We start from the raw sequence: 17,277 nt of genomic DNA, 5'->3' as shown, positions 1-17,277 counted from the left end.
AATGGTGATGGGAAAAATACGATAAAAATAGTTTTTGGAAAAAGGGGTCTTTGCAGATGTATTGAAGTTCTTGAGATAGAACATCCTGGGTCAGGTCCAATGACAAGTGTCCTAAGAAAAGGAGAGAAGACACAGAGGAGGGATGTGGAGACAGACAGAGAGACTGTCTCTGAGGAGTGATACAGTGAGGAGTGATACAGTGAGGAGTGATAACAGTGAGGAGTGATACAGAGAGAGGAGTGATACAGTGAGCAGCCACAGACCTCCAGGGGTGGTCAGCACAACCACAAGTCAGCAGAGGGGCCTGGAACGCAGTCTCCCTCAGAGCCTTGGGAAGGAGCCAACCTGCTGACCTCCAGAGTTCGGACTTCTGGCCTCTGGGACTGTGTGCGAATAAGTGGCTGTTGTTTTAAGCAACCTGTTTGAATCACTTTGTTACAGCACTTTTAGAAAAGAAACACGAGCTCCTGGTTGGAGACATTTCACACCCTTGTCCCAACTTGCCAGGACAGTTGAGCACCTCCTGTGTGACTCCACTGAGTGAGAGGATCCTGGGAGGGGGCGCCTGCTCTCCCCCAAACTCTGTCCCTGGAGCCTTCCCTTTTCGTTGACTCTACTTTGTAGACTTTTATTATAACGACTCATGGCCATGAGAATGTCCATCTGCCTAGTCCCTATGAGCCCTCCTAGCAACCCTGGGATGATGGGCTTGCAATTCCCATCCAATGAAAACGACAAAACATGGCTGGGAAAAATTAGAGGAGACCTAAAAAAAATAGAGACATGGCATGTTTATGAATTAGAAGACTCAGTATTGTTTGGATTACAATTGTCCCCAAACTGACCAATACATTCAATACAATATCTGGGAAAATTTCAGCAGGTCATCTTGTTTTGGTAGAAATGAACAAGCTGATACAAAATTTATATAGTGCCCTGGCTGGTGTGGCTCAGTGGATAGAGCACCAGCCTGCGAACCAAAGGGTCCCTGGTGTGATTCCCAGTCAGGGCACTTGCTTGGATTCAGGCCAGGCCCCCAGTGGCGGACGCTTGAACGGCAGCCGCACATGGATGTTTCTGTCCCTCTCTTTCTCTCTCCCTTACCCTCTCTCTCTAAAAATAAGTAAATCTTTTTAAAAATTATATAGAAATGCAAAGGATCAAGATACGCAAAACAATTTTGAAAAAGTTGGAGGACTTACACTTGATTTCAAAACATACTATACGGCTAGAACAATCCGGACGGTGTAGAATTGGCACAAAGACGGGCATGTAAGTCAATGGAACAGAACAGAGAAAAACCCTCACAAAGATGATGAATAGATATTTTTATTAAAGATTTTATTTATTTTTAGAGAGGGGAAGGGAGGGAGAGAGAAAGAGAGGGAGACAAACATCCACCTGTGGCTGCCTCTCCTGCAACCGCACATGGTCATTTTTTTAAAAACCCTTACAACTCTGATAAAATGACAACCCAACTAAAATAAGAAAAACATTTAAATAAACATTTCAGCAAAGAAGACGCTCTAAATGGCATATGAACACCTGAAAGACGTCCGATGCCAGGGATCATCAGGGAAACGCTAGACTAACCCACAGGAGACTCCCCCACACACCCCCTCGGAGACTAAGACCACAGGGATGGAACGACCGGACCGAGTTCTGGTGAGGATGTGCAGAGACCAGAAACCTCATCACGGCCGGTGGCAGCGTCAACTGGTACATGCCCTGTGGAAAACAGTCCACCGGTTCGTAAGAAGTTATACACGAGCCTACACTTCCATTCTTAGGTGTTCCCACGCAAAGCCTGGTGTAGAAACGTACGGAGCAACTTCACTCCCGAGAGGCAAACACTGGAAACATCCCAAATGTTCATCAGGTGGTGAGTAGATCAAGAAAGTGTCAGCGACCCAGACGATGGAATACTATTCATAAAAAGGAAGGACCTGCTGGTGGGGGCAACGACATGGACACACCGGACAGAAAAGGACCACACGTTGTGTGTGTTTCTTTTCTGCTGGAACTGAGACCAGTCACCACAAACTCAGTGGTTTAAGACAACACGCGTTTATTTTCCTACACCCCTGCAAGCCAGAGGCCGGGAGTGAGTCTTCGGTGGCTCCCGTCAAGTGTTAGGAGAGCGGGCTCCTCGGTGGGCTCCAGGGCACACTCTGTTTCTCTGTGGGTGCCGCTCCGGAGGAGAACGCATTCCTTGGCTCAGGCTCCCTGCCTCCCTCTTCAAAGCCAGCAGAGCGGTATCGTCACCGAACAGCAACTGGGGTCCCGCTGCCCGCCGCCACCCTCTGGGTAAAATTCCAGGGGCAGAGGTTGGGTGATAAAGGAAAGGAGTCTTTATTCAAAAGTTTCCCAAGTTTGGAATAACAGCTTTCCGCATGCATCAGTCACTGAAGCCTATCAATTGAGGTTAAAGTCTTTCTTTAGTCACAGCTTTAATCACTTAAACCCATTAATTAAAGCTTAACTTTTTAACACCCGAGTTCTCCTATCATTCCCCATTAGTTTCAATTATTTCTATAGGGTTAGTTTACACACTAAAACAACATAAGATACAAAAGCTACACAATTTCGGAAGAATGCCAGGCCTCTGCCTCAGAGCCTGTTCCCTCTACAACGCCCAGAGAATTCACCTGCCGAGCCCTGCCAGGACAGCCTGAACCTAGGCTGCACTCAGAGTTCCTTCCCATCCAAAATCCACCCAAATTACCCTCTGCTGGGAAACGCATGCCCCCCCCGCCCCGCCCACACCGGAGGAAGAAGAGCCCGAACCGCAGAGAGCCCTTCTTTCATTTCAAATCTTCTTCCCATAATACCATGCGCTCTGGAAGCGGTCAGCTCCTCAGCCAATCTGGTCCCAGGCTATTTACTGTTGCCTTGGCAACCTCCTCCTTCAGCGCCTCCCTGCTTCTCCCCGGTGATCTGATCAGACCTCTCTGTATCTGTAGCTTCCAATTTCTCTATGATTTTGTCACCTGGCCTTCTCCGACTCTCATCCTTCTGCACCCTTAACGTCCGGCCTTCTGGGCTAATCCAGGATAACCTCCCTATCTCGAGGTGCTTAATCACACTGGGCAAAATCCCCTTTCCCTCACGTAAAGCAACACAGATTTACAGGTTCCAGGGATTAGAATGTGAATACCTTTGGGGTAATTATTCAGCCTCCTACATGGTACTTTCCAGTTATATAAAAATGTTGAGAAAAGGCAAAGTAGAGACAGCTCACAGGTCAGTAAATCCCAGGACTGCCAGGGTGAGCAGGGATGGACATGAAGAGGCACAAAGGATCATGGAGATTGCTATAATTCACTGATTTTAAGAGGCACACTTTTCTCACAATTTAACACCTGAAATCAGAATACGCCTTACAACTGAAGGTATGAAATATGTACAGGAAGAAAAAGCTCAACACCATTATCAGGGAAATTCAAATGAAAACTGTAATTAGAGATCACTGCCCACCCACTGGACTGGCTAAAACTAAGGAGATTGGCAACAACAAATGTTAACAAGGGCGTGGAGGAAACAGAATTACATTGTTGTCGGTGGGAATAAAAAAAATGTATGGTTGCCTTAAGGAAGTCTGTCAGTTTCTTTAAAAGGCTAAATATATTTCTTTATGACTATTGCTGTGACTCAGCAATTCAGTTCCTAGGTACTCCCCCAAGAGACATAAAATGGTACCTCCACACAGTCTGTACAGGAACCTTCACGGCCGTTCTGTGTCTCACGGACAGAAACCCGGCGGAGCCCAGTGTCCGCCGCGGGAATGCGAGTAAAGAAACTGCGGCCTGTTCGCAGCGGTGAGAAGGGATGACCTCACGCAACACACCCCGAAATGGGTCTCGAAAACAGTAGGTGAGCAGGAGACCCAGTACAACAGACGACCTCCTGTGCGGTTCCATTTGTATGAAGTTCCACAACAAGGTAAGCTGTGGTGCAAAGAATCGGAACCGTGGGGTGTGGGTGGGGAGACTGAGTGAAAGGAGGCACGAGGGAGCTTTCCGGGGTGATGCTAACGTTCCACATCCTGCCGGTGCTTTGGGTGAACGGCTGCGTCCGTGTAAGACTCACGCAGTTCACCCTGGCCCGGCGGCTCCTTGGCTAGAGCATCGTCCCCGTGTGCCAAGGTGGCGGGTTGGATCCCCAGTCAGGGCAATGATTGCGTAAATAAGTGTGACAACGAAGTGATGACTCTCTCTCTCTCTAAAGATCAATAAACAAACATTAAAAAAAAGACTCCTTCATTTCATGGTCATGGTAGCTCGCCTGCCAGGTGAGTATTCATATATTTCAGAGAAAAAAAGAAAAACAAAACATAGATTCACGCGTTTCACCATGTTTTATCCGCCCCCCAAAAAGAAACAAACAAAACTAAAAATAGTGGCAGTTAAGCGCACATCGTCTGAAGTACTAAGGGCGAGAGCACTGATATCTGCAACCGGCTTTGAAGTTAATCGGTTAATTTAAAAATGAGTCAGCCTGGCTGGTGTTGCTCAGAGGACCAGCGCCGGCCTGCAAACCGCCGGTTCGGTTCCCAGTGAGGGCACAGGCCTGGGGTGCGGGCCAGGTCCCCGGTGGGGGGTGCGTGAGAAGCCACCACACACTGATGTTTCTCTCCCTCTCTTTCTCCCTCCCTTCCCCTCTCTCTAAAAAATAGTATATTTAAAAATAAGATGATTGGATGCATAGGACAGATGTAGAGATAAAATATAAAATTGATATAACAAAGCATTAACTATTAATGTGGTTCTAGGTAGTAGGTGAATGGATAGCTGCTCTGCTTTCTTTTCTGCATGTTCGAACATTTCATAAGACTCTTGAAAACACTTGATTGCTCATCTCTGTGTAACTGGTAGCAGTTTCTCTACCTTGATGATTTATAAAATAATGGTATCTTAAGTTCAATGACACATGGACATTATAAAGGATAATAATTTTGTGGTTCCCCAAACAATCCAAGTCCTTCATTTCCCAGGCTCCCTTGCAGTTAGGTTGGGACCACGTGACTAGTTTTGGTCCGTGGGCTTCTAAGTAGAAGTGACGGATACGTCACGTGTAGGCCCAGGAAATTACCAGCTAGAAGGCCTGGTTATCTCTCTCCCACTGCCCGTGCCCGCGGGAGGTCCTGTGCTAGTGAAGCCGAAGCACCTGACTCTCCCATGGTCACGAACGGGGTTGTCACTGCAGCCTAGCCCTGCCCGCCTAACGTTGGAGGGTGGGGTGGGGGGGATCAGAGAAGGCTTTCACTACCCCGCCCCCCCCTGAAAACTAGACTATGTGGCATGTCAGTTAAGTTACTGTCTCAGCTCCAAACTCTCCCTTATTTGCTCCGCGGTGGCACCGGTGGAGCCTCGCTTCTCCGGCGCGGAAACGGCAGAGGCTGCTCGCCGCGTTTCCCAGCCGCGTCCCGGCTGGCTTCAGCGGTCGCGCTGGGGACCGCGAACCAGGCAGCCCGACGGGCACAGACATACTCCGGGTCGCGGCCCAGGCGGCCAGACGGCAGGTGAGGGAGCGGTCGCACGCACCGAGGGCCAGGCCACGCGAGACCAAGGCGACCCGCGGGCGGCAGCGAACCGAGGCCTGTGCCCGCTCTGCAGGACCCGCGCCTATGGGCGGCCCCAGGGAGTAGACGCGGCGGAGACTGGTGCAATGGGAAGTCGGGAAGGATAGGACTCGGTGGTGAAGGACCCGCAGGACCCGTGATCGCGGCCGCGACCCCCGCTGACGCGACTGCCGGATCCCACCCGGCCCGGCCGCAAGTCCCGCCTCCGCGCTCTGGGCCGCTCTGGCCCGCGCGGGCCCTTCTCGCTGGTGGGCTCGGCGCCTCGTCTTTGTACTGTGCTTCTCCCGCCGTCAGGGGCGGGCGAGACCCCGGGCGGGCAGCTCTAGCCCGCGACGGCCGCTCGACTGCTCCGCTGCGTGGTCGTTAGGTGAGCGGAGGCCACCACCTCCTGGCCGTTTCCCCGGCAACGCCTCCGGGCCGTTCCCCCGGCAACGTGCTGCCGGCTGCTGCAGTCTCTGCCATGGACTCGCTGTCTAGCGCGGGGCCCCGCCGGCCTCGCGACCGCCTCGGGGTGCGGTCCTCCGGGGCGCGGGCTGCGGCACCGCCCTGGGCGCGCTTCTCGGCTTGGCTGGAGTGCGTGTGCGTGGTCACCTTCGACCTGGAGCTGGGACAGGCGCTGGAGGTGAGCGGGGGCAGGGGGCGGGTCGTCGCGCGCCCGCCCGTCCTCCAGCCCTCTGCGCGTGGGGGGAAGTTGGGGAGATACCTGGGTGGCCTGCCTCTCCTCCGGAACCCTGCGCCTGTCCCCTCCTGAAAGGGGCACTCTCCCGCAAAGGGACCAATGGCAGACTTCCCATTGGGATGGAGGAGGTAGGGGCCCTGCACTTTGGATACCCTTGACCTTTTGTCAAGGAAAATCTGTCTCATTTCCCCCTTCCCCACGTTAGCTGCGGCATGTTGTCCCCTTCGTTGCTGCAGCCAGAATCCCAGGGGTCACCCTGGACTTTTCCCCTCCCCCCACTCCACCTCTGGTCCGTGGACAAGGCTGACAGTTCCGCGGGCCACGGATCGTTCCCTCCGCTCCCTCCTTTAAGGCCGTCCTGCTGGAAGCCTTCGGCGCCTCTTGGTTTACTTAGACCCAGATCCCGACCCGTGTGGGTGCCCTTCCAGCCATACTGGCCGACTTTCTCTTCACCAGCTGCACCCAGCTGGGGGCCTGGGGCGCTCCCACCCCTAGGGGCAACTTCTCTCCCTCCCGGTGTAGATGACAGCGTGGCGGGCTCAGGGAGGGAGGCCTTCCGCAGGGCCGTCAGGAGGGTGGTCTCTACGCCCTGAAAGTGGGGGAGGAGGCCTCAGCACTGTCCGGGACTTCCTGAGCACTGTGCAGGCAGGCCCGCTGGGCCTGCAGCTGGCCAAGCCGAGGCTGCACAGCCATCCTGGGAGGCCGATGGGGGTGGGAGTTGTTTTGTTTTGAGGCCTTGCTGAACTCCACAAGCCCAAGTCTTTGAGACAGAAGGGACTGCCTCTTAATGAGGACTCAGGTCCCAGCCCTGCAGAGACCCATCCACCACCCCCCTCCCCACCAGGCGTGCAGTATTGCTGCAGCCCCCCTGATGAGAGGGCCTGAGCAGAGAGTTGAGCTGAGCTACCCCATGTCGCGGAGCCCACATTCTTACTGTTGCCCATACTGTTCTCCACAAAATGACGAGAGAAGGCCCTGGCTGAGTATCTCAGTGGGTTGAGCGCCGGCCTAGGGCCGACCTGCAAACCAAAGGGTCGGGGGTTAGATTCCCCGTCCGGGCACATGGCTGTGTTGTGGGGCCAGGTCCCCAGTAGGGGGCGCATATGAGACAACCATATATTGGTATTTCCCTCTCTCCCTCCTTTCCCTTCTCTAAAAATAAATAAAATCTCTGTAACAAGATAAAATTAAATTAATAATTTTTTTTAATCACAAGAGAAGTTAAGAGATTGTTTTGTTTCCTTGAGACATTCTTATGTATGATTTTCTAGAATGTAGCCGTCTGGAAAGCTAATTCTAAGCAAGTAGCCTTCACGGCTAGGGGCTCTGTGTGCGGGTGGGCTTCCGAGCTGTTGATGAGGCTGCACAGTCCAGGGAGGGGACGTTGGGAACCCAGCGCCCCTCGGAATCACCAGGTCTGTGCAGAGGCCCATCCGTGGATCCATTGGGCAGCGCGGCTCACAGCACTCCCCAGGCTTGCCTTGCCTTCCTTCCTCCCCCGGAAATCCTGCCGAAGATCAAGGGTCGTTTCTGCTGAGCCTACACCTTTCAGGGAGCACCTGCCCTGGGCTCACTTATGCACAGCTAGGCCTTGCTGAGCGCTGCAAAGGCCCGGACACTGTGAATGGTGCTGGGACACGGACGGAAGACCCAGGGACTGCCGTCCAGAAGCTCCATGAACAGAAGCAGCTCCGAGGAAGGAATGAGGTGTGTCCAATCTTGGCGGATGGGAAAGAGGCAGCTGGGCCGTGGAGAGCAAGCTATTTCCGGTAACCCCCGCCCACAAAAAACCAGCCAAAGCAAAGGCAAGGAGCTGTCGTTCACCTGTTCTGTGAGTCAAGGCCCTGTGGTGCTGATGCTGGACGTGGGGACATAGAGCAGATGAGAGGACGTGCCCTGCTCTCCAGGAGGTCCTGCGCTGTGCCGACACAGGGTGAGGGGTGCAGGACCCCCACTACCCAGCGGTGTGCGGGGTCCCACACGCAGGGCTGCACTAAGCCTGCGGGCGGGTCAGCTGAGAGAAGGGCCTGGCTCCACCGTCTGTGCTCTCGGAAACTCTCCTCTCGGGGTCTCAGCCAACCTGGGAAGCCTGTGGAGTGAACTGCGCCCCGAGGTCCCAAAGGCCCCTTTTCCACCACGGTGCTGATGTGGCTCTGGACCCCTTACAGCCTTCATGTCACTGAGGACCCCAAAGAGCTCTTTGTGAGGTCACATCGACCATGTTTACTAGCAATTAAGAACAAAAACGTTTAATATTTATTAATCCATTGTAAGAAACAGATACCCCATGTGTTAATATAAATATTAATATTTTCATGAAAACAACCATATTTTGCAAAATATAATTTGTGAGCATCATATGACAGTTTTATAAGCTTTTCAACATCTGGCCAAATAGAAAGCAGCTGGATCCTCACCTCAGCTCCTGCAGCCAGTGCCCCACGACGGTCTGTCTCTTCCGCAGGGACGACCCAGTGCCGGCTCAGGAGGGCCCGCCTGGGGCTGGGCGCTCTCACCATGCAGCACAGCCTCCATCTCCGCCTCTCTCGGAGGGTCCACGGCATTTCTCCCCTCACTGAGGCATGGGCCAGCTGGGCCAGCCCCCCTCGGCCTCTGCTTCCAGGACAGGATACACCAGCCCCTGAACGTGGGTTCCCCACCCCTGTTCTAATGGGGTTCCTGGCGTGGACATGGAGCCTGAAGGTCCAGGTGGCCTGTTCAGAGGCCACGAGCCTCCTGGGGATGTCAGACCGGATTCAGACTGCGGACCTCAGCGTAGAGGGTGCACCACAGCTTCGCTGCCCACCGGGCCCCCACGTCTCCCAGGCCCTGCTGGACTGGACACGGAGCCTGTCCCGTGGCCCCTCTCACTTGTGGAGCTGTCCCCAGGCCTGCCTCTGTGGCATCCTCAGCCCCCTTCCTCCTGGGTGCCTCCTTAACTGACATCTCCTGGGGTTTCCACGTGACGCCCCTTTCTGTCGTGCCTCCCGGATGCGCTGTCACCCTGTGCAGGTGCACATTGGGGGATGTCTGCTCCCTGCCAGGGGCTGGGGGACAAGAGTGCCCTGGGCGCAGTGCCCTTCCTCAGACAGGAGCAGGAGAGACCACAGGCGCAAGCAAGCCCAGAGCAAATGCAGGCGAGGCGTGACGTCACTGCCACAGCGGGAGATCCAGGGCACAGCGCCTCACCCCGTCCAGGGGCGCGGGCACACCCAGTTAGAAGCCAGGTTTCAGCCAAAACCGGACTCCTCCTCAGCACAGGACTTGGGCAGATGCAGGGAGCTGGGGGCTCGGGGTGCTGGCCCTGGGCACCCGGCCCACATAGGCTGCCAGCCCAGCTACTTCCTGGAGTGGGGTCCAGGGTTTCCGCACACAGGCCAGGGCCGCCCTGGAGCCGAGGGCACAGCAGCCCCCAGTCTGGGCGAGCAACCTCAAGGGCAAGGGGGGCAGAAAGGGAGTTTGGGAGCTCACCCAGGTGTTTGCCGGCCAAGGCAAGGAGGGTCTGGAGCGGCCTGGTGCTGGGAGGGGTCTGGAGAGGTTGGGGGAGCCTGGGGCACCAAAGGCAGAGGAGGGCAGCAGGGTCTTCCCAGTGACGAAGTGCTCTAGGGATGTGCTCTGGGGTGGGGGGGAGTGGGCAGGGTGGAGAGGAATACACCCACAGCCCAGCCCCACAGCCAGCTGCCTGGCTGCTGAGTGCTCTGTGTCCCCACAGCTGGTGTACCCCAGTGACTTCCGGCTCACCGATAAGGAGGTGGGTCCTGCCGGCCCTTGGGGAACAGACATCACCCGGGAGGAAGCCAGCCCTCACTGGGTTTCGTGTGTTTCAGAAAAGCAGCATCTGCTACCTGTCCTTTCCCGACTCCCACTCCGGTAGGCTGCTCCAACTCTCCCCCACTCTGGGGCGGGGCGGGGGGGTGGGGGGGGAGAGGAAGAAGGTGGGGAGGTGAGGCTGTCCCTGAGCCCGGTGGCCCAGGCTGGGCACATGGCGGGGGCTGCCTCCTTCCCCAGGCTGCCTCGGAGACACACAGTTCAGCTTCCGAATCCGTCAGTGTGGAGGGCAGAGGAGCCCCCGGCCCACAGACAATGGGTGCTATGACAGGGAAGCCCCCGCGACACTGCAGGTGAGCATGGCCACCTCTCCAGCCTGCTCTGGCCTCTACCCCCAGACCAGGGACAGGCTGGTGTGGCGGTCCTTTACAGGAGCCTGGGCCCCGCATGGCAGGAGAGGCACTGGCCAGCTCCAGCCTCTGTGGGGTGGGCCAGCTCACCTGGAGACTCCCCAGGGTCCCTGGCACTCTTCCTATACACCACGCATGCAGCAGGGTGTGGCTTGGTGTGCAGAGGCCTGCGGGCGCCATCAGAAGCTCCTGGCCCCGGGCCACTCCCCACTGTGCCTGAGGAGGTGCTCCCTGTAGAGGTGATGCCCACTTTCTGAGCCCAGGACACCCAGGCCTGAGCCCACCACCCCACAACCGGGTAGGGTCTGTGGGTGGAGCAGCCTCTGCAGAGCAGGCAGTCTGGGAGGCAGGGGTGGGGCATGGTGCAGGGAGAATGGGCGCAGCCTGGCTGACCACTTCTTCCAGAGGGAGTCGGCGCACTACTTTGGCTACGTGTACTTTCGGCAGGTGAAGGACAGCTCCGTGAAGAGGGGCTACTTCCAGAAGGTGAGCCACCTGGTCCCTCTGAGGTAGCACCTCTGAGAGGAGGGGCTGGTGGCCATGGAGGGGCTGAGGGGCTGGGATCCCAAGCCTCCAGGAGCACCCCTCCTGCAACCACTTGGTGCCAGGGGAGCACACTGCCCTGGGCCACACGAGCCACCTGACTTGGCAACGGGCAGGTGGTAGGGCTGCCCCAGCACCCAGCTCTCGCTGCGGTGCCTCCGGGGCGTGGGCCCCGCTGCCCCTTCCTTGCCCAGCTCAGCACCCATGACCTTTGTGTCTCAGGCCCTGGACACCCCTGCTTCTCACTGCTGGCTGGAGGGGTCTGGTTCCCCTTTCAGGGTTAGGACAACTTCAGCCTTGAACTCAGACCCTCAAAGCAAAAGCTGCCTGACCGCTCGCTGGGAGGCCATCCCAGATGTCCTGGCCACGAGCACTGCCCTCGGACAGCCTGGCTCCAGCTCCCCCCCCCCAGTGTCCCTGGGGCTCCCTCCTATCTGGGGCCCTGAGGTCTGCGTGGGGCCATCCTGGGCACAGTTGTCCTATGGAGTTGGGTGGACTCTGGATGAGCCAGGCCTCAGGGGTCCCTGCAGACTCCTGAGGGGTTAGGTGACATCTCACTGGCCCCACGGGCCCTGCAGTCTCTGGTGCTGGTGTCCCGCCTGCCCTTCATCCGGCTGTTCCAGGCACTGCTGAGCCTGGTCGCCCCTGAGTACTTTGACAAGCTGGCACCCTGCCTGGAAGCAGGTAAGTGGCCGCCAGGCGCCACTGGAGAAGTCTCATCATTGGCTGTAGAGCCCAGTGGCTTTGGCAGGCAGGCTCCTAACACCAACCACCTGCGCCCATAGTGTGTGACGAGATCGACCAGTGGCCGGCCCCCGTGCCTGGGCAGACCCTGAACCTCCCTGTTGTGGGAGTCGTCCTGCAGGTGAGGGTTGGCCTGCTGGGGCAGGAGGCTCCAAGGGCACAGCAGTGCCCACTCATGACTGGCAGCTGCTCCCTCCATCCCCAGGTGCACATCCCATCCAGGGCAGACAAGCCGGAGTCCAGTTCCCTGAAGCAGTGTGGCCAAGAGGTGGGGCCCCCTCCTGGGCGAGTGGCACTGCACCTGCATCAACCCTGCCACCTGTCCAGGCCTCCCCACCTACCCACTGGGGGCCTGGTAGGGTGGCCAGACACCAGCCAAAGCCAGGGGCTTATGTCTGGGTGCAGGGCTGGGAATGGCCCCTCCTGTGCCGTGGGGGTGGGGATGGGGAGCTGTAGGGACAGGGGCTGCCATCCCTAGTGCTCTTCTGGGGTGAAGGGTGTTGCTTGGGGCTTGTAGAGTGGCAACCTCACCCTCAGCCTGATGCCACCACCCCTGCTTGCAGAGCCTGCTGCCGGCGCCACTGGTCCTCACCAGTGTCCACGAGCTGGACCTGTTCAGGTGAGCCCTGTTGGCTGCTGCTTGCTGCCTAAGTAGACCCTGAGTGAGCCCACAAGGCTCAGGCCTGGGCAGGGTTGGGGCCCCGGGGACATCGCTCACCAGGAATTCACCCTGGGCCAGTTCTGTCACATAAAAGTCTAGAAGAGGAACCCGGAGCCTGGTGTCTGCACTGAGGGGAAATGGGCGCAGTGGGTGGGGAGGTGTCGGCAGGCAGCTGTGGGGAGGGAAGGGCTGTGTTGGGAGGCACTCACTGCCTGAGGCCGCCCCTCTGTGGGCGAACCTTTGAGGGAGCCAGGTCGGGCCCCGCAGGAGCCAGGGCTGCCGGCTCAGGCTGGGTGCAGGGCCAGGCCAACATGGGTGGACTGTCAGTGTCAGTTGACCCTGCGCACCCTTCGCATCTCCAAGCCCTGTTCCCATTAGGGCGGTGCATTCACCCGTGCCTGGGGAGGACCCTCCACCCTGCCCAGCCTCCCTGAACTCCCCAACCTCCCCTGCCCCGCCCAGGTGCCTGCAGCCTGTGCTCACCCACCTGCAGACGCTGTGGGAGCTCATGCTCCTCGGGGAGCCCCTGGTGGTGCTGGCACCCTCGCCGGCTGTGTCCTCGGAGATGGTGCTGGCCTTGACCAGGTAGGCCGCCCGGTGGGAAGAGCATCATCAGGGGCAGGGGGCCCGCCCTGTTGAGCTCACTGGCCTGCCGCGCCCACCCCCGCAGCTGCCTGCAGCCCCTCAGGTTCTGCTGTGACTATCGCCCCTACTTCACCATCCATGACAGCGAGTTCAAGGAGTTCACCACGCGCACGCAGGCCCCGTAAGTGTGTGTCCTCTCTGCCCCTCCTCCACCGGCTGCCAACTGAGCCGCCACTGCCTGTTCTCTCTCTCCTCTCTCTAGACCCAACGTGGTCCTGGGAGTCACAAACCCTTTCTTTATCAAAACACTCCAGCACTGGCCCCACATCCTCCGCGTTGGGGAGCCCAAGATGTCAGGTGAGGCTGGCTGGGCCCCTGCTCCTGGGTCCTGGGTCCTGGGTCTCGAGTCCTGGGGATGCAGGGCGGGAGGCCGGGCGGGCTCAGGCGCACCCAGCGAGGGGCTCGGGTCGGAGCCTCCCCCCAGCACTGAGGCCAGACTCCCAGTGTTTCCTGTTTTGCAGGGGGTCTTCCTAAACAGGTCAAACTGAAAAAGCCCTCGAGGTTGAAGACCCTCGACACCAAACCAGGTGTGTGCCTCTCCTACCCTCTGGCTAGAGCCTCTCTAGGACCCAGGCAAGGGCTCTGCATCCTGGGGGGTGGGGAGCCAGGATCCTGTGCTGGAAGTAGCGAAGAGGGCAGGGCTGTGGTGGTATGGAAGGGGCCCCCAGGACCGCAGCCCAGCCCTCCCACCAGGCTTGTACACCGAGTACACCGCGCACCTGCGCCGTGACAAAGCCCTGCTCAAGCGGCTGCTCAAGGGCCTGCAGAAGAAGCGGCCGGCAGGGGTGCTGACGGCACTGCTGAGGAGGCACCTCCTGGAGCTCACGCAGAGCTTTATCATTCCGCTGGTGAGGCCCAGGGCGGGGGCGGGGGCGCTGGGGCTGAGACCCCTGGGCTGAGGCCCCAGGCTCACTCCCGTCCCCGCCCCAGGAGCACTACATGGCCAGCCTCATGCCCCTGCAGAAGAGCATCACACCCTGGAAGGTGGGTGTCCAGGTCCAGGTGGCAGTGGGGGAGGGGCCAGGAGGGTGAGCTACTGTCCCAATTCTAGAGGAGGGAAGGTCTGGGAGGGAAGACTGGGTGGACTCCAGGCCATCCCCACACTGACCAGACCTCCCTTACAGGGCAGAGAAGTGGGGCAGCACTGAGGGGCTCGAGGCCCTCCTCTCTGGGATCTGTCCCCAGCAGGGTGGCGGCCCAGGAGCATGCCTTGGAAATGTCCTCGGGGAGGGCCCTGGCTCAGGCACAGGGCCTGTGAGGCTGCACCTGCCTGGGCACCAGGGCTCACCTGGCTGCTGTCTCAGACCCCTCCCCAGATCCGCCCCTTCCACCAGGATGACTTCCTGTGCAGCCTGGAGCATGCTGGGCCCCAGCTCACCTGCATCCTCAAGGGTGACTGGTTGGGCCTCTACAGGTGGGTGGACACCAGTGGGGGACCTGAGGCTCCTGCTGCTGTGGGTGCAGGGTGCCCATGCCCACCCATGGCACACGGTGTCAGTCCCACCTGCAGCCACTGCCTCTCATCACCCACAGGAGGTTTTTCAAGTCCCCCCACTTTGATGGCTGGTACCGGCAGCGGCGCAAAGAGATGGCCCGAAAACTGGAGGCCCTGCACCTGGAGACCATTTGTGAGGCGGTAAGGAGGGCTGCAGCTGAGGGGGACTGGGGCTGGGGGGGCCTTTGTAATGGGCGGCCCTATCTTTTCATGGCAGAACGTCGAGACCTGGATGCAGGGCAAGTCTGAGGTGGAGGTTGTGGACCTGGTCCTGAAGCTGCGGGAGAAACTGGTGAGAGGCTCCCATCCTGCCCAGCCTGGGCCGGGGCACTTGGAGGCCACCTGCCCCTGACCGGCACCACCTCTGCAGGTGCGGGCACGGGGCCACCAGCTCCCTGTGAAGGAGGAGACGCTGCAGAGGGCCCGGCTGTACATCGAGACTGTCGTCGGCTCCCTGCCCAAGGACCTGCAGGCCGTCCTGGGCCCACCCTAGGACAGGGCCGAAGGGGCCTCTGTGCCCCTGGGGGCCTGACTGGCCCGGTGAGGGGCAGCCCCCCGCCAAGCATGAGCTCCCCCATCCGGGCTCCCTGCCACTTCCTGGCCTTGGCCCCCTGCCCAGCGCCACCTTGTTCCAGCAGTAAAGGTGGCATTTGGAACCACAGCCTAGCTCTGACTGATGGCGGATCCTGTGTTGGCCAGAGCCTCGCCTCCCCCTGAGCCCCACCTGCCTTCTGCAGGGCTGCAGGCTGGGGGGTGGGGGGGCGGGGCTGGCTATGAGCCCTTGCTGTTCTGGGCCTGAGGCCACCGCCCCCTCCAGGCACCCATCTGCCCCAGCCCAGCAGGGCCCCAGACGTTGCATTTGATGTGTCCTTGAGCCCCATCAGTTTGCCCAGCTCAGGAGAGGGAGAGGCAGCTGACAAGCAGACTGCTCTCCTCACACAGCCCACCCACCGCTCTCCTGCAGCTGGGGGTGCACGCTGGCAATCCGGGCTTGGGAGGGTATGGAGCTCGGCCATGTGCTTCCTGGGGAGGCCACCAGGGGGCAGTTTGGGGTGCGGCCGTGGGGTCCCCCATCCTCCAGGGCATTGTCCTAGGTCCCATCCATTCCTGGAGCACCCCACTGGGAACCATCTCTGTTCCGTCTGCCCCTCGTGGCACTCGAGGCCACCCTGCCCCTGCAGCCAGGGCCCTCCACAGCCGCGGCAGCCTCTGGCCCTGCGCTCTGAGAGGTGACCCACTGCCCAGCCCGGCCCCTCACTGCGGCAGCGTGGTCAGGGCTCAGCACTGGGCGGCGGCCAGTGGAAGGGTGGCTGTGAGTCACGGACCCAGGGCTGTGGGCCTCCAGGTCTGCCTCGCAGCCCCCCACCCTCAGACCCCTCACCGGAGGGGCTCGCTCGGCCACGTGCTGGAGCGGGTGCTGCCAGAGTGAGGGGGCATGGGTCCGGCGGGGGTTCCGAAGCTTCTGAAGCCCCACCCCGTCCAGGCCTCAGAGTAGAGCGCTCCCTGCCACCTCCGCTCCCAGCGGGGAAGGTTTCACAGCCTCCTGCACTGCTTGCCTGGCCCTGCCCTCACCCCACAGAGCACAGCAGAGGCAGCAAACCCATTTTTGCAGGAAGAACAAGCTGGAGGCCCTGTAGTGAGAGGTTCCGTGTTGGCCCAGAAGGCCACTCTGAGCGGCCTGCTCCGGCTGTCTAGTCTGGAGGGGTGGCCTTCCCACTGAGGATGCAGACCCCACACAGTCTGCAAGGACACCAGGACTGTCCTTAGGACTGGTGGGCTCTCTGACCTCCACAAGAAAGGGCTAAGGGGACCGTGAGGCCCTACCATTAGCTGCCCTCGCTCAGCTAATCCTGACCTCTAACCCCTAACCCCCAAACCTAACTCCACTGTCTGGAGTCAGTGCCAGTCCTGGGCCCCGGCCCCTCACTGTAACCCACTGGGCAGGGGGCGGGGGGCGGCTACTAAGGGAAGAGGAAGGGGTAGCTGTGTCAGAAGATGTAGACTGGCCCCCAGCTGGGCCCCCGAGGACAGAAGGGCCTGGACGGGCAGAAGCCAGGTGGCCCCCGGGGAGTGCAGTGCCTGCGGTGGCCTCCTGAGGCTGGAGGGCCTGGGTGGGGGTGGGGCGGAGATGCAGGCCGCTGCCCTGGGGACAGGAAGGACAGTTCACCCCCAAGCTTCCTGCACTCTATTTAAAGATTCCTTTAGTCTGGGATACTGGCCTTCCCACATGTTTGGTATTAAAATGTCCTGTGACCACAATGCTTGTCTTAACTTCCTTTTTTGATAAAAAGTTGGCATCCCTGTCAGATACTGGAAATGTTGGGGTGCCATCTGGTGGGTGCTGGGTGGGTTGGTGTGGATGTGGTTCGGGGCTGAAAGTGGGTGGTCTGGCCTGGCTGGCTGGCTGGGGCAGGAGGGAAGCAGTGGCACCGTCCAATCCCAAATGCTTCCTCTGGGGGACAGGTCCGGGACAAGGCGCACACAGGAAGGAGATGCCTGAGGGTGGGGAGGGGACAGAAGGAAGCAGGCTGTCTGCAAAGGGGACAAGTCTGGGTGGAGGGCAGGTCCCCAAGGAGGGGAGGGGGTGTCCAGTGTGGGGTGGGGTTAGGGTTTGGGGAACGGTGCTGATCTTCCTCGGATCCCCAGCTGCTGCCACTTGTCCTGCCCTGTCTTGAGGCCATCAGTGAGAAGCCAGCAGGAGCACGCAGGGTCACCACCTTTTCTCAAGTCCAGAAGGCCCCAGGCCAGAAG

The 17,277-nt window shown here is 59.1% G+C and overlaps 1 protein-coding gene across 4 annotated transcripts; it reads left to right on the top strand.

Annotated features, from left to right (window-relative positions):
* The first annotated feature begins 5,921 nt into the window (after positions 1 to 5,921).
* Positions 5,922 to 16,777, top strand: DENND6B (DENN domain containing 6B). 4 transcript variants are annotated; one of them, XM_053919845.1, is made up of 20 exons: positions 6,109 to 6,203; positions 8,725 to 9,272; positions 9,973 to 10,011; positions 10,088 to 10,130; positions 10,269 to 10,381; positions 10,844 to 10,924; positions 11,560 to 11,665; positions 11,767 to 11,846; positions 11,931 to 11,993; positions 12,289 to 12,344; positions 12,849 to 12,971; positions 13,057 to 13,152; positions 13,234 to 13,328; positions 13,493 to 13,558; positions 13,725 to 13,879; positions 13,962 to 14,015; positions 14,336 to 14,445; positions 14,565 to 14,667; positions 14,744 to 14,818; positions 14,897 to 16,777. In XM_053919845.1, exons 2-20 carry the CDS (start codon positions 9,252 to 9,254, stop codon positions 15,017 to 15,019), a joined length of 1,602 nt encoding a protein of 533 aa, XP_053775820.1. In that variant the 5' UTR covers positions 6,109 to 6,203; positions 8,725 to 9,251; the 3' UTR covers positions 15,020 to 16,777. The 4 variants fall into 4 exon arrangements, with proteins under 4 accessions (XP_053775819.1, XP_053775818.1, XP_053775821.1 ...); XM_053919844.1 differs by lacking the exon at positions 8,725 to 9,272 and having other exon boundaries at positions 5,922 to 6,203; positions 14,366 to 14,445; XM_053919843.1 differs by lacking the exon at positions 8,725 to 9,272 and having other exon boundaries at positions 5,922 to 6,203.
* Positions 16,778 to 17,277: the final 500 nt, after the last annotated feature.

The sequence above is a fragment of the Desmodus rotundus genome, chromosome 3 (assembly GCF_022682495.2).
Source record: "Desmodus rotundus isolate HL8 chromosome 3, HLdesRot8A.1, whole genome shotgun sequence".
Taxonomy (NCBI): domain Eukaryota; kingdom Metazoa; phylum Chordata; class Mammalia; order Chiroptera; family Phyllostomidae; genus Desmodus; species Desmodus rotundus.
Note: the sequence above shows the minus strand (reverse complement) of the source record. Positions and strands in the feature narration are given on the sequence as shown.